Source organism: Palaemon carinicauda, chromosome 4, assembly GCF_036898095.1.
Source record: "Palaemon carinicauda isolate YSFRI2023 chromosome 4, ASM3689809v2, whole genome shotgun sequence".
Lineage (NCBI taxonomy): Eukaryota > Metazoa > Arthropoda > Malacostraca > Decapoda > Palaemonidae > Palaemon > Palaemon carinicauda.
This window is the reverse complement of record NC_090728.1, coordinates 79,582,649-79,597,390: the sequence shown is the minus strand read 5'-3', so window position 1 is coordinate 79,597,390 and position 14,742 is coordinate 79,582,649. Positions and strand designations below refer to the sequence as shown.

The window sequence follows — 14,742 nt, the reverse complement described above, 5'->3', positions numbered from 1 at the left end:
TCTCCTCCTTGGAGCGTGGTTCGCGTCTTGAGATCCTTAAAAGGACCTCCCCACGAACCATTATGCCATGCAACTGACCGAAATCTCACTTTGAAGACGGCGTTCCTGCTCGCTTTAGCCTTGGTAAAGAGAGTCAGGGAACTTCATGTCCTCTCGTATGACATCGGCCATTCAAGGGGATGGGGGGAAGTGACACTCAGCTTCGTCCCTGAGTTTAATGCTAAGACTCAAATTCTGGGGGTCCTGAACCATAGATTCAGGCCCTTTCAGATTGCCAGTCTTCATTCTGTAACCAACGACCCAGATCAGTTGTTACTTTGCCCAATGAGGAGTTTGAGATACTATCTTAAATGCACTGCAGCAACAGGGCCCAGAGTAACATGTTTGTTAGCTCTGGGAGAGTAAAGAGGAAGATCACCAAGAACACAGTTTCCTCCTGGATTCTCCAAGTGATCGAAAGAGCCTTGGCTCCTGATCATCCTCAGGCTTGTCGACCTAGAGCCAATGACATTAGGGGAATCAGAACTTCCCTAGCGTTTAAACGCAACTTCTCCGTGTTGCATGTTCTCCAAGCGGGTGTGTGGAAAAGACAAACCACATTCACAGCCCATTTCCTCAAAGACGTGACCCACAAGAGACTTGATACATTTACTATCGGTCCTGTGGTGGCTGCTCAATAAGTGGTTAAAGATACCTCAAGCTCTTTGATGGACAAGTAGTAGTTGGTTGAGGGCATTGGTTACCCGAGTTACGACTGGGATGAATGAGAAGAATATCTGGCTTTCCTTTTTTCATCTTCTCCTCCCTTGGGGTACAGTACCATGGGTCCCTCTGCAAGCTGGCTTCAACCTCTGCAGATAATTATCACTTCCCTTGTGTAGCCTAGTATAAGTTATAAAATTGTTATACTGTCTAGGTCCCCATTGCTTTCTGCGAAGGAGCAATGAGATACGTCTTGTTGTTTTTCCTATGTAAACTCACAGATGTTCATACAATTAACCACCTCTATCTTACTACATTGCACAGGCCACAAGTATACTAACTTTGTATTTTTCAGCGAGGTGTCAAAGTTTTCATTAGACCACAGTCATATACCATACTAGGTTAAACCGGGTCAATGTCCATGCCAGATGTAGGACTTCCACCCACCTAAGAGTGAGTCATCCATATAAATAACAGAAGGGTTGTTAGTATGGGAACAAATGACAAATTTGGAGATAATTTGTATTTTTTCCTAACTAATACAAACCTAGAGTTATTTATATAAATTGGCCCGCCATCACCTGTCCCCCAGAAGTCCTGCCTGCAATAATAAAGTGACCTTTTCACCACTGTAAGAGTACTGTATATATAGAGGTGGTTGGGTACCCCCCAGCCACCCCCAGCCTACCCGCTAAGCAGTTACGCAGGGTTGCCACCTCGCAATTAAAGTCTAATGGCTACCTCCAGCTGCTGCTGAAAGAATATCCACATAACTCCAGGTTTGTATTAGTTAGGGAAAAATAAAAATTATCTCCGAATTTGTCATATTACTATTGTATAGTGTTTGAATAGCTAGGGAATCTATATATTTTTATTTTGTAATAGTTGACTGATCTAAAATTTTCAAGCTATTGGTCATATTTTCCTCAAAGTACTTGATTTCTATTTGATGCCAAACTCTTTTGCAGTTGCGGGTGGAATTATGGCAGTCTTCCTTGTGGTAGCATTGGCAGTGTACTGCTATCGACAACATGTAGGAGGGAGCAGCCGTTCACTCTACACACCAGCAAATTTTCAGTCTCGTCCACACCAACATCCAATTTATCAGCCAGAGCCAACACATGAAATAGATAATGCTGATGAAGACCTTTTAGGTATAGTGTATTCTTAGTCTTGATGTAAAGTACATATTTTGATCCACATTTATTTCATCACAAACCCAATACTTTTAAGTAAGCTTATTTCTGGATCTGCACTGATCCCCTGACTATTTCTTGTAGAAGAAAAGAAATAGAACAGTGGCTCTTGGTACAGTGTCACATACCCTTCTGCAAAGTAGTTCCTTTAGGTTTTCTGTGAAGTACACAGGTGGCACTACCCTCCTATGGGTGTACGGTAGCCATTACGTAATGGTTCTTGCATCATTCACTCAGCCCCTAGCTGCACTTGTTTTATATATATCTTTATGCTTTACAGATATCCACATCCTTTTTTTCATTTTATTATCCAACCTCTCGACTTTTGCTTCAAATTGCAACTGTTGGAGAATTTGCTATTGGAGCTGAATGCCACACCAGGCCATGATACACCAGTTTTAATAAAGCCTATATGTTATTTGTGGATCTACACAGATCCCCAGACTACTACTCGTTGTTGGAACTGCTCTAGTTACAGTGGCACATACACTTCTTCCAAGTAGCTCCCTTAAGTCTCCTAGCAATGGACTATGTAGTCAATCCTAGTTTTGTTGCAAACTCACTTTTTTTGTCTTTCGGCTTGTTACCTTCCCACATCCTTATCAAGATATTGAATCATCCATGGTTACCTTATTCATTAATAAATGATTTATACTTAAAGTTTTCATTATTCTTTTAACATATTTCTTTTTTCTCATTTTGCAAAACATTTTTGATGCAAAAGATGATGTTACGAAGCCATTTATAAGTGTACTTAATTTTTTGGTTATTCCGATACAAATACAAACCCTTAACTATTCATAGGGATATACTTTCGGTGAAGCTGAAAGAAGAGCCATGATAATTTTAGCGAGCGACAACCACCCCAACCTCTAGTTAGCTACCCTCGCTCACTCACACCTAGGCTGATACCCACTTTTCTTTCTGGCTTGGTAGAGGACAGTCACTGCCGCTATCCCCCGCCGTTAAGACTTTCCATTTGATTGTATGACAGTTAATTCTGTTTTTCTTAATCTTATACTCATGTCTTCATTTTATATATATGAAAACATACTTGTATGTTTTAAATATCATCATCATCTCCTACGCCATGCAAATGTCCTCGGTTAGATTTCGCCAGTCGGCTCTATCTTGAGTTTTTAATTCAATACTTCCCCATTCACCATCTCTTTCTTCACGCTTCATAGTTCTCAGCCATGTAGGCCTGGGTCTTCCAACTCTTCTAGGGCTTTGTAGAGCCCAGCTGAACATCTGGTGAACTAATCTCTCTTGGGGAGTGCGAAGAGCATGTCCAAACTATCTCCATCTACCCCTCATCGTGATCTCATCCACATTTGGCACTCGAGTTATCTCTCTTATAGTTTCATTTCTAATCCTGTCCTGCCATTTAGCTCCCAATATTCTTCTGAGGGCTTTGTTCTCTATTAAATCTATTGAAGGCTGTTTCATTATCATACCACAACTCATGTCCATACAGTAACACAGATCTCACTAAACCGATATATAGTCTGATTTTTATGTGTAATTTCATGCGATTTGATTTCCAAATTTTACTCAACTTAGCCATTGCAACTTCTACCTTCTCAAAATCCTGCTTGTTCATTTCTCAGCTTTTCATCAATCTTTCTCTCTAGTCTCTTTAGAATAAGCATACTATATATTTTCATAACTGACATAAGTATTATGCTCAAGTAATTATTGCAATCAGTCAGGTTTCCTGTTTTGCCATTTTAACCAACATTCCTAACTCCCATTCTCCAGGTTTTGCCTCCTCATGCCACATTCTACAAATTAATCTTGTAAGTATTCTTTGAGTCACTTCATTTTCAGCAAGCATCATCTCAGCAGCTATTCCATCATATCCAGGGGCTTTCCATCTCTTGCATTTTTAAATGATAGTTTTGACTTCGTAGAAACTGAATTCATTCATGGGCACATCAAGGTCTTCATCACCTTGAGGTAAATCAATCAAATTATTCCCATCGTATCTCCTATTTATCTATCTATATACTAAGGCACTTCCCCCAATTTTGGGGGGTAGCCGACATCAAACAAATGAAAAAAGGGGACCTTTCCTCTCTATGCTCCTCCCAGCCTGACGAGGGACTCAAGCGAGTTCGGCTGATACTGCTAAAGTGCCACAGCCCACCCTCCCCGTTATCCACCACAGATGAAGCTTCATAAGCTGAATCCCCTACTGCTGCTACCTCTGCGATTATCCAAGGTGACAGGAGGAAGCAACAGGGCCTACCAAACTGCGTCACAATCGCTCGCCATTCTTTCCTATTTCTAGCACTTTCTCTTGCGTCTCTCACATCTATCCTCCTATCACCCAGAGCTTTCTTCTCTCCATCCATCCACCCAAACCTTGGCCTTCCTCCTGCATTTCTCCCATCAACTCTTGCATTCATCACCCTCTTTAACAGACTGCCATTTTCCATTCTCTCAACAGGGCCAAACCACCTCAACACATTCATATCCACTCTAGCTGCTAAATCATTTCTTACACCCATTCTCACCCTCACTACTTCGTTCCTAACCCTATCATCTCGAGATACACCAGCCATACACCTCAGACAATTCATCTCAAACATTCAATTTCTGTGTCTCTGTCACTTTCATTCCACACAACTCCGATCCATACATCACAGTTGATACAATCACTTTCTCATACGGAACTCTCTTTACATTCATGCCTAACCCTCTATTCTTTACCACTCCCTTCACTGCCCCCAACACTTTGCATCCTTCATTCACTCTCTGACGTACATCTGCTTCCACTCCACCATTTGCTCCTATTTATAACCTCACTAAAGTGTTCAATCTAACGTTGTCTTTCTTCATCTTCTGTTGTTATAACAGATTTATCTCTCTTTTTGATGGGTATATGCTTGTTATTTCTTACCCAAGTAGAGATTTCAGTAATAATTCTCTGAGTGATTCTTACACCATAGCCACTCTCTGAATTCATAGCTTTGTCAGCCTCATCTACTTTACTGTCTAAATAGTCTCTATTGTTATTCCTGTCTTTTATTTTGACTTCACTATCAATAGTGGAATACTTAGCATGCTCTACTTTGTAACTTTCATTACTTCCTTGAAAACTTTCAACAATCAATTTCAGTCTTTGTCTCCTTTTTATAGTATCATACGTATATATATTTAACCTTTTATCACAGTTGCTGTTTATTTGACAGTGAAGAATAGATTCGGTCTCCCCTGCAAGGGAGTCGTCATTGTGTTGATGCTCCTTCTCCCTTACTATGCCGCTCTCCCTCTTACGTGGATGACCAACAGAATCTCCGCGAGGAGAACACCGTTAAGTGGTACTCCTGAGTGGTTTCTTCAGAAATTAGGTTGAAATAATAACTTGCATTGGATTAATAACTTGTAATTCTTATTTTACAGTTCTTATGGTGCCACTCTCCTTCTCACGTCTATGACAGCCAGCGAAGGGAGTGCGCAATCCTTATGTTTCTGTCCTCTTAGGGGACACCCTTCCCGTCTGTGGGTTAAGTGATCCTCCCGAGGAAGTTTCTATTTTCATTTTTATATTTCCTCAGATAGCTATTTGCCATTCTTCTTCATTCAGCTAAATCTGCCAACATAGATCTGTTCGTTCTTGTGGAATCGGCCACTCCTGTCCCATCATAGACTTGCACTGAGGGAGGCTCCTTACCTGTGGCATCTCTTGATCAGCTCGCTAGTTACAACTTTTTCATTATGGGACAAGGTCCCTGCCATTAGTGGTACAGTCTCTTTTGTTCCTCATGCTCAAGTGTTGGAACGAGGGCAGTGGCATACTGCTTTCCTTTGGGTGTTCTAGTTAGGAGATCCCTAAGGGGTGGACCCAGAAACTAGCCTTGGCTCTATTTCTCAGGTAGCGCTCAATGCTGACCTTCAACTTAAAGAAGGCGTGTTGACGGGAAGCAGAGAGCACTGCCAAGAGGTCCGCCTCTAGGAGTTGGAGAACTTTCCCTACCGAGGGAGAGTTAACCCCCCCAGGTGTTGGGCTTCTTTCCCTTCTAAGGGAGAGCTTCCCTTCATCAGCTGTTTATTAACCTTACAGCTAAAGGGGAGAATTGCTGACAGCTCGACGAAGATCAGCAGCAGATATCTCATCGCCGAAGACTGCGCTTTTCTCTCTTGGGTTGGGGGAAAGCGAAATCTAAGGTAAGGTCCTCCTTTGGGAGGACGTCTCTCTTGTCCGCATGAGAGATCTTTTTATGTCCAGCTTGTGCCTTTTGCTGAGGATGACACTTCTCCCCGTGGGGGGGGGGGGGGAGCAAAGATCAAGGCATTGTCATCCTTCGGGAGGACATCTCTCGTCCGCGAGAGTTTGATCCGTGACCAGCATGTGATGTATGCCTACGCTTCTCCCACTAGGGCTGGGGGAAAGCATAGTCCTAGGCAGTGTCCTCCTTCTGGAGAACATTCCTCTCATTTGCGTGAGAAAGTTTGTGATCTGCTTATTGTGACAGAGTAGTCTCCCTCTCTGGAGGATCCTGCTTGACGTTTCCCTTAGGTGTCCATTGGGTGGAGGAGTTTCTGATCCCTCTTCAACCTGGGTTCAAGTCATGATCTTCTTGTGACCGTCTCGCATCGGGCTTTCCGGACACCGAGCCTCCGGGCTCAAGTTATGTTGAGCCTTCGGGCTCTCATATCCTGGGACCTTCAGGTCCTCATCACGCTGAGCCTTCAGGCTCACGTGACTCCAAGCCTCCGGGCTCCCGTTATGTTGAGTCTTCGGGCTCTTGTAATATGGGACCTTTGGGTCCTTGTCATGATGAGCCTTCGGGCTCTCGTGACGGTTACACCGAGCCTTTGGGCTCTCGTGACGGTTACACGGAGCCTTTGGGCTCTCGTGACGGTTGCACGGAGCCTTTGGTCTCTCATAACCTGGGACATTTGGATCCTCTTCATGCTTAGCCCTCTTGTTCTCACTACCCGGAACCCTCAGATTCCTGGTGTATAGAGCCCCTGGGCTCTTGTTACCTGCATCACGTTGTGCATTTGGGCTCTCGAGACCCTCGTTATGTTGAACCCTCAGAGTCTCTTAACCCAGAGTCCCTGGTCTCTCGTTGCATGAGCCTCTGGGCTTTTGTGACTCTTGTTATGCTGAGCCGTAGGGCTCTCATGACCCTCGTTACGTTGAGCCTTTGGGCTCTCATAACCCAGAGTCTTTGGGCTTTCGTAACCCAGAATATCCGGACTCAAGCCGCATAGAGCCTCTGGTCTCTCTTGACCCTCGTCGCGCTGAGCCTTCAGGCTCTTGTTACTCGTGTTAAGTTGAGCCTTCGCACACTTGTGACTCCTGTTACATTGAGCCTTCGGGCTCTTGTGACTCTTGTTACGTTGAGCCTTTGGGCTCTTGTGACCTTAGTTGCGTTGAGCCTTCGGGCTCTCATGACCCTTGTTACGCTGAGCGTTCAGGCTCTCATGACTCTTGTTACGTTGTGCCTTTGAGCTCTCGTAACCCAGAGTTTCTGGACTTTCATCGTATAGAGCCTTTTGGATCTCATGGCCCTCATCTCGCTAAGCTCTTGGGCTCTCGTGACTGGCATTAAGCTGAGCCTTTGGGCTCTTGCGATTCCTATTACGCGGAGCCCATGGGCTCTCGTAACCTTGGGCCTCCAGGTGCACATTATGCAAAGATTTCGGGTTCTCGTGATACTGAGCCTTTAGGTTCTTGTCACTCGGAGCCTTTGGGCGTTCGTGACCCAGAGCCTTCAGGTTCTTGTCACCAAGAGCCTCCGGGCTCAAGTTACATTTTGCCTTTGGGCTTTCATAACCCAAAATTTCCAGGCTCTCATTGCGCCGAACCTCTCAGTTCTCGCGACCGCAAGCCTTCGGGCTCATGTCGCACTGAGCCTTCGGGCTCTTGTGGCTTTGAGCCTTCGAGCTCTCATGAAGTCGGGCCTTTGACCCGCATCATTTTGATCCCTGAGGTACTCTTGACCCGGAGCCTTTGGGCTCTCGTCACATTGAGAATTCGGGTTCTCGTGACTTCAAGACTTCGGGCTCTCATCGCATGGAGCCTTCGGGCACTCGTGACTAAAGACCTTCTGGCCTTCATTATGTTGAATTTTTTTTATTCTCGTGACATTGAGCAGTCTCGCCAGTTCCATGCCGTCTTCGGATGAGCCACCGTCACCCTCCCCCACCCCTCCCGCTAACTAGCAGTTCGGGTCGCAGGTGGCTGGTGATCATCTCTCGTCACCGAGAAACCTTCACCTACTGCGAGGTCTGCGTCATTCTCGATGATCTCGCAGAAAGAAGTTTTACTTTCTGTTCAGTTAAATCCTTATGGCAAGTCTTTGCCTGCATTCGATGGTGGTATTTCTCTCTAGCGAGAAAGCTTTTGCTGGCAACCCCACACAAGAAAGCGTTTGATGGCAACCCTATACAAATCGGCCTAAAGTATGTGTTTGTTGAGTCCTGGGCTAACAAACCCTTGCTCACGAGACTACACCCTTTACATAACTCCTACACGCATTTTTGGAAACTGCATAGAGGCTGTAAGAACTCCTGGGGCGCATGGGTTCTATCGATTGTTTTAATCATCCGCATGCCGTCATTGTGTCCCTGCCACAGCTAATTCTCGTTTAACACGATAGGCTTGTGAGGCATTTCATTTTTTTACCCTTACAGGGTTATTGTCTTAAGCCTTTAGTCCCAAGAGAACAGTGTTAGCTTATGTTTACGAATGATAGCAACAAACGTTGTTAGTTTCTTATTAAGTTTATGAACTTTACAATCCCCCTCCACAAGGAGTGTAGGCAAATCAATGGAGGAATGATCGCTACACTAACTGTATATTTTGTTTTGTCGGTGTATGCGCTCACATCTTAAAAAATACTACTGCTAGTCACTGATCATAAATTCCTTGGACAGTAATATTGTGATTCGTTGCACATACATTATTCTTGCAAGCAAGCGGAAATTTGTTTTCAAATGTTTATCCGAAGGCAAAGAATACGCATGCGCTACCGCAGATAGGCAAGTACATCATGCGTGGAAGCAATCTTTCTGCCGGAAAACCAAGTTGTACATTACTCTTCTACCTTCCCAAACTAGTCATACTGCATATGCAGTCTGCCTTCATAGGCAGCTCCTTACTTTCTTTCTGATCAAAGGTCTTAGTTTTTAGAAATACTCGAACCAAAAACTTCTCATAAGCGAATCTGTTTCTTAGAAGTGAACATTCAATTCTTTTGCCATTTTTACCCATCGGAGACGAAGTAATACGATGGGGTCTGAACCTTTTCTATATTCTCCAACCGAGTTCCGGATACGACTATAATTCAGGCTACGTCCATATGTTCATACAGCTCCTCGGTCTGTGTTACTGATCCGTAGATGAATTTTTGCCTATACAGTACAGGGGATCCTCGACTTACGATGTTGATGCATTCTTAAGACGTAGTGTAACCCGAATTTCAGTGTAAGTCGGAACATCGTAAATAAATTACTCTATACATACTGTACTGTAAAGTATTGTACTATAATAAAATGTAACAAATGACATAAAAAAAAGTATTAGAAAAAGAGAAAACAATTCCTTAACACATTAATTAAAGTAAATATTTATAAAAAAGAGAACAATTCCTTACCTTATTCCTAGGGTTAGCTTGCACACTGGTAGGGATGTTGCAAGCGATGGAGAGACAGGTCTATTGTGGAGAGGAAGTTGCAGAAGATGGTGGAGAAACTGGGGCAAGTGAGTCAGGATTATCTGGAAGACAGAAGATGGTGGAGAAGCTGGGGCAGGTGAGTCTAGAGGTGAGGCAGAACCTACAGAAGGTGGTGAAGCTGGAGTAGTAGAGGCAGCTGAGGTAGATGGTAGAGGCTCTGTAGCAATAGAGGCAGCTGAGGTAGATGGTAGAGGCTCTGTAGCAATAGATGCAGCTGAGGTAGAGGGTAGAGACTCTATTGCTGGCAAATCTGGAGTAGTAGAGGTAGCTGATGTAAAGGGTGCAGGTCTCTCTACTTTCTTAAAAAAACACTCCAGGTTAGACTGTTAGACTGGATAGACAGGATCCTCTTCTCATCCAAGATCTCCTTGTAACACTGCAGTAAATCCATGATATCTCTGGAAACCCTAGTGTACCTTTCCATGCTAGGATCCTGAGCTTCAAAAATTGCCAACGCTTGCTGTATCTCAGCAAAACCTTTTGACAAGCCCTGCCTTGTGAAAGCCTTAGCCTCTGGGGTGGGGGTTTCTTCTTCTTCCTCTTTGATCTGCTTATCCAATTGTATCAAGTCCCCAGCAGATAACTCCTCTCCATGAGATTCCAGCAGCTCTGTAACATCATCAACCTCCATATCCAGATCGATTTCCTTACTTAGGGCAACAATGTTCTTAATAACATGGTCAACTGTGTGCTCAAACCCATGGCAATCATTCACAAATTGAGGACATAGTTTCCTCCAAGCACCATTCATGTTTGTAATCTTCACCTCCTCCCAGGAATAAGCAATGTTCTTCACAGCATCAAGGATGTTGTAGGGCTTCCAAAAGTCCTTCAGAGACAAGTCCTTCTTTGTTTCAGTTTCCTGTAATGCCATAGCAATTGTCCTTCAGAGGTAGTAGGCCTTGAACGAAGCAATCACTCCTTGGTTCATAGGCTGTAAAAGAGCCGTGGTATTAGGTGGAACGTAAACCACATTGACATTAGGGTGATAGTCTCCCAGTTGGGCAGGGTGTCCAGGGTCATTGTCCAGCACTAGCAACACCTTAAAGGGGATACCCTTTTTGGTGCAATGCCACTCCACACTAGGCACAAAATGGTTGATAAACCAGTCCTCAAACACTGCAAGTGTCACCCATGCCTTCTTATTTGCTTTCCAAATGACTGGGAGTTGACTCTTCCAAATGCCCTTTAGTACCCTTGGATTTTCAGCCTGATACACCAGCAATGGCTTCAGTTTGAAGTTGCCAGCAGCATTCCCCCTAGAAGTAAAGTTAGCTTCTCGTCGCTGGCTTTATGACCGGGTGCTGGCTTCTCCTCCTTTGCGATGTACGTGTGGTCAGGGATACGCTTCCAAAATAAATCTGTCTCATCCACGTTGAACACTTGATAAGAAGAATAACCCCCTCCCTAATTATCTCAGCCAACACTTTAGGAAATTCACTTACTGCTTTCTCATCCCCACTAGCAGCTTCACCTTGCACTTTAAGGTTATGGTAATTGGCCCGAGCCTTAAATCGCATAAACCAATCCCAACTAGCCGAAAACTCTTCACTTTCACTTTCTTCCCCCCCCCCCTTTTCTTTTTTCAACGCTTCAAACAAATCTTTTCGCCTTCTCCGGAATCACCATAAGGTTCACCGGAATACGCCGTTGATTTTGATCTTCCAATCAAAGCACCAATAATCTTTCCATTTCATAGTTAAACCACTACGCTGCTTGGTTATCACTGTTGATTTCATAGGAGCAGATACTTTCACATGTTCAACGATGCGCTCTTTATCCTTAAGAATGGTTGCCATGGTCGAACAACTAAGGCCAAGCGACTGGCCAATGTTCGTTGGCATTTCACCGTTTTTAGATAGCTTAATGTCTAATTTCACTTCCATGGTGATGGCCTTTCTTTTCTTTGATGCACTACCATCAGAAGAATCTGCCTTACGCTTTGGAGCCATTAAAAAAGGCAAAAAGTTAAATAAAAAAAACCATCAAACACGTGAGAGAGAGAACCGGCCTACACAACGAAAATGGCGTATTACTGAAACGGTGACGCGACTGACGCCGTCTTCCTGGCCCACAACCGAAACAAAGCGTATTCATCCACTGCACGCTAGAAACTAGTTTGCAATTGTATACGTCACTTACGACACTATCGACGTAAGACAGAACGATGCTTGATATTATTTTTTATATTTTTATGGGGCGTGTTCGTAACCTCAAAACAGCGTAAGTCGGGACCGTCGTAACCCGAGGACTCCCTGTATTACATGTCCAACAATAGACTGAAGATACGTCTCAATCTTTCCCTTTGGAAGTAGTTGGGTGCGTTCAGCAGTTACCAACTGGTCTCTTGTCTGAAAGTGATTTTTAAGGAGATTCTCTGTAATAACATAAGCGATATTGGCTACCTGGTTTACCAATCAATATCATATTTTCTTGGCCAACCCCCACCAGATTGGTGGCAGTTGAAGGGAGGATAGGATCCTCCCCTCCTACCTTCATAACTGAAGTGTGCGATCAGTTGCATGTCTTGACATCAACTTGAGATGTTTTCTTGCTACGCAATCGGGACGAACCGAGGAGCGTTGACTTTCACTTGGAGTCAAAGTCGCTTGATCCACTTAAGAGAAATTGCTAGCCCTTAACGGAGGGGAACAACAGTCACGATCCCAGGGTATTGTTGACCACCCTACGGGGTAATTGGCTGACCAGGTAGCTCAGTGCTCTTCCCATTTTCCGATGATCAGAGGGAGGAAAATCTTTCCTTATGGGTCCAACGGCGCCTCAAGTCCAAGTGGAATTAAGCAAGCAGTTCCCAGAACTCAGATGGTGGGTGATAGACGAAAACCTCCGCAAAGAGATCAATCTTCTGCCCCCCCTCCCCCTTCTGAAACTGATGCTCTTCAGATCCATCAAAAGAAGGTGGGGGACCCAAATCCAGCCTCAAACCATCTCCATTCTTTGGTCTGAAACAGAAAGGTACCAGCATATAAACTTAGAGAAACATCTAGCAGTAGAAATACTCAGGTGGACAGATGACAGCTCGGTGTCCCTATCCCCTTGTTTCATTCTGGGCACAGGAATGTGCTTGCAGGCAATCTGAGCAAAGCGTTTCTGATAGTGGGCTCCAAGTAGTCTTTGAATCATCTAGTAGCCAGCAAAGTCCTAACTTTGTGGGGTTCCCTGACTATGAACCCCTTTGCAATGGGCCTGAACTTCAGGCTCCCATTCTACTATTTCCCAGTTCCAGACCCCCAGGCTCTCTGGCAAGATGAATTCAAACAACGGTGGGACAACATAGATGTGTACGCATTTCCCCCATTCTGTCAGATGAGAAAGTCCTCAACCAAGTCAGGATAAGCAAGAACTTATCAATGACTAATTTCTCTACTATGGCATCATGCAGAATGGTTACTGGACCTTCTGCAGCTTCCGATGGAGTTTCTGAGGGAACTTCCTCCACGACACGATCTACTCATACAACCACATACCAACATCTTCCACAAGGCTTTAGCTTCGCTTCAACTTAACAGCTGGAAACTGTCCAGCACCTCCTCTCCCAGAGAGGCTTTTCGCAACGAGTTGCAGAAAGTATTTCTAGACACCTCAGTCTTCCAGGCGAAATGTTCTATTTTTTGTGACTGGTGCCGTGAAGGGGTATCACTCCCCTCGATGCCTCTATTCCAGTAATTGCGGAGTTCCTGGTACACCTTCGGGAAGAAATACTTCTCTCGGTTGCGGCAGTCAAAGGCTACCACTCAGTCTTAGGTCTCGCCTTTAAACTGAAAGGAATAGATATTTCCTCCTCTTTGTAACTTTTTCTACTCATACGAAGTTATGAGATGACTTGTCCCAAGTCGGAGGTTAGACCTCCTTGGATCGTGGTTCAACTCCTTCAGTCTCCGAAGGTAACTCCCTATGAACCACATTACAGCAGGCAACAGATTGCCACCTTATTCTGAAGACAGTGTTCCTGCTCACTTTGGCTGTGGCCAAAAGAGTTAGTGAACTGCATGGTCTATCAGACGACATCTCCCATTCAAGGGGATAGGGAGAGGTAATTCTCAGCTTTGTCCCTGAGTTTATTGCCAAGACTAAAAAATCCGGGGGTAGGGGAACTTATTCAGACCCTTCAGAATCGAGTCTTCGTTCTGTAACCAAAGACCCAGTCCAACTGGTACCTTGCTCAGTGAGGAATCTGAGGGGATACTTAAAACAACAGCAGCAGCTCACTTCCGTGTGTCAGCAACGTTTGTCAGCACATGGAAGATCAAGAGGAGGGTCACAAAGAGCACAATCTCATGGATTTCCAAAGCCATCAACCTTGCACTTAGTCCTGACCCTCCACAACGACGACCCAGAACTCATGACGCTAGGGGTATCATAATGTCGTTGGTGTTCAAAAAGAACTACTCTGTGGTGCAGGTAATGCAAGTGGGCGTGTGGAACCGTTAGACGACCGTCACTGCCACTACCTGCAAGATGTAACCCACAGGAAAATGGATACGTGTTCCATTGGTCTTGTGGTGGCTGCACAACAAGTGGTCCAAAGACCTCAAACTTCCCGATGAACAAGTAGCAGAGGGTTGAGGGCTGAGGTTACCTGGGTTAGTCTTAGGTGAAGGCGTAGATAGACTGTCTTTCATTCCTTCACCTTTTTCCCCTCTGGGGAATCAGCTGCACGGTACTCAACACAGCTGACCTCGGCTCTCTGCAGGTATGATCCACTTCCATTGTGTAACCTAAGTATAGAAATAATACTTGTTGCATCCACAAAACCTCTTGCGAGGGGGCTATTGGGAAAAGTCTCAGTACTCTCAGATTCCTATGACTCGAGATTCGCATTACTAAGACCAGCAATATTGCCAGTATCGCAAACACACAGCTTCTGCAGGCCACTAATTGTGCATAGCACAACTATTTTAGCGAGGGCAGGGTTCCTACTTCCTTCAGTCTAATACTGAAGGAGAGAGAAACCTGGGTCAATTGCCAAAGTCAGTTGGTGAAGACTTCCTACCTCATAAGAGGTAAGTCATCCCAATAAATAGCTAATGATTTATATTTGTGTTAGAACAAATGACAAAGTAATTTGTATGTTTCCTAACATACAAACCTAGAGCTATTTATACAAATTGCCCACCAGCCCTGTCCCC

The 14,742-nt window shown here is 44.5% G+C and overlaps 1 protein-coding gene and 1 pseudogene across 1 annotated transcript in view; one reads left to right on the top strand and one right to left on the bottom strand.

The window, feature by feature from the left end:
* LOC137640023 (VWFA and cache domain-containing protein 1) overlaps positions 1-14,742 on the top strand; it is a 447,337-nt gene that overhangs the window by 418,654 nt on the left and 13,941 nt on the right. The window contains 1 exon segment of the mRNA XM_068372387.1: positions 1,671-1,856. Coding sequence (XP_068228488.1) covers positions 1,671-1,856 — 186 coding nt within the window.
* LOC137638969 (tigger transposable element-derived protein 1-like) lies at positions 9,885-10,523 on the bottom strand (annotated as a pseudogene).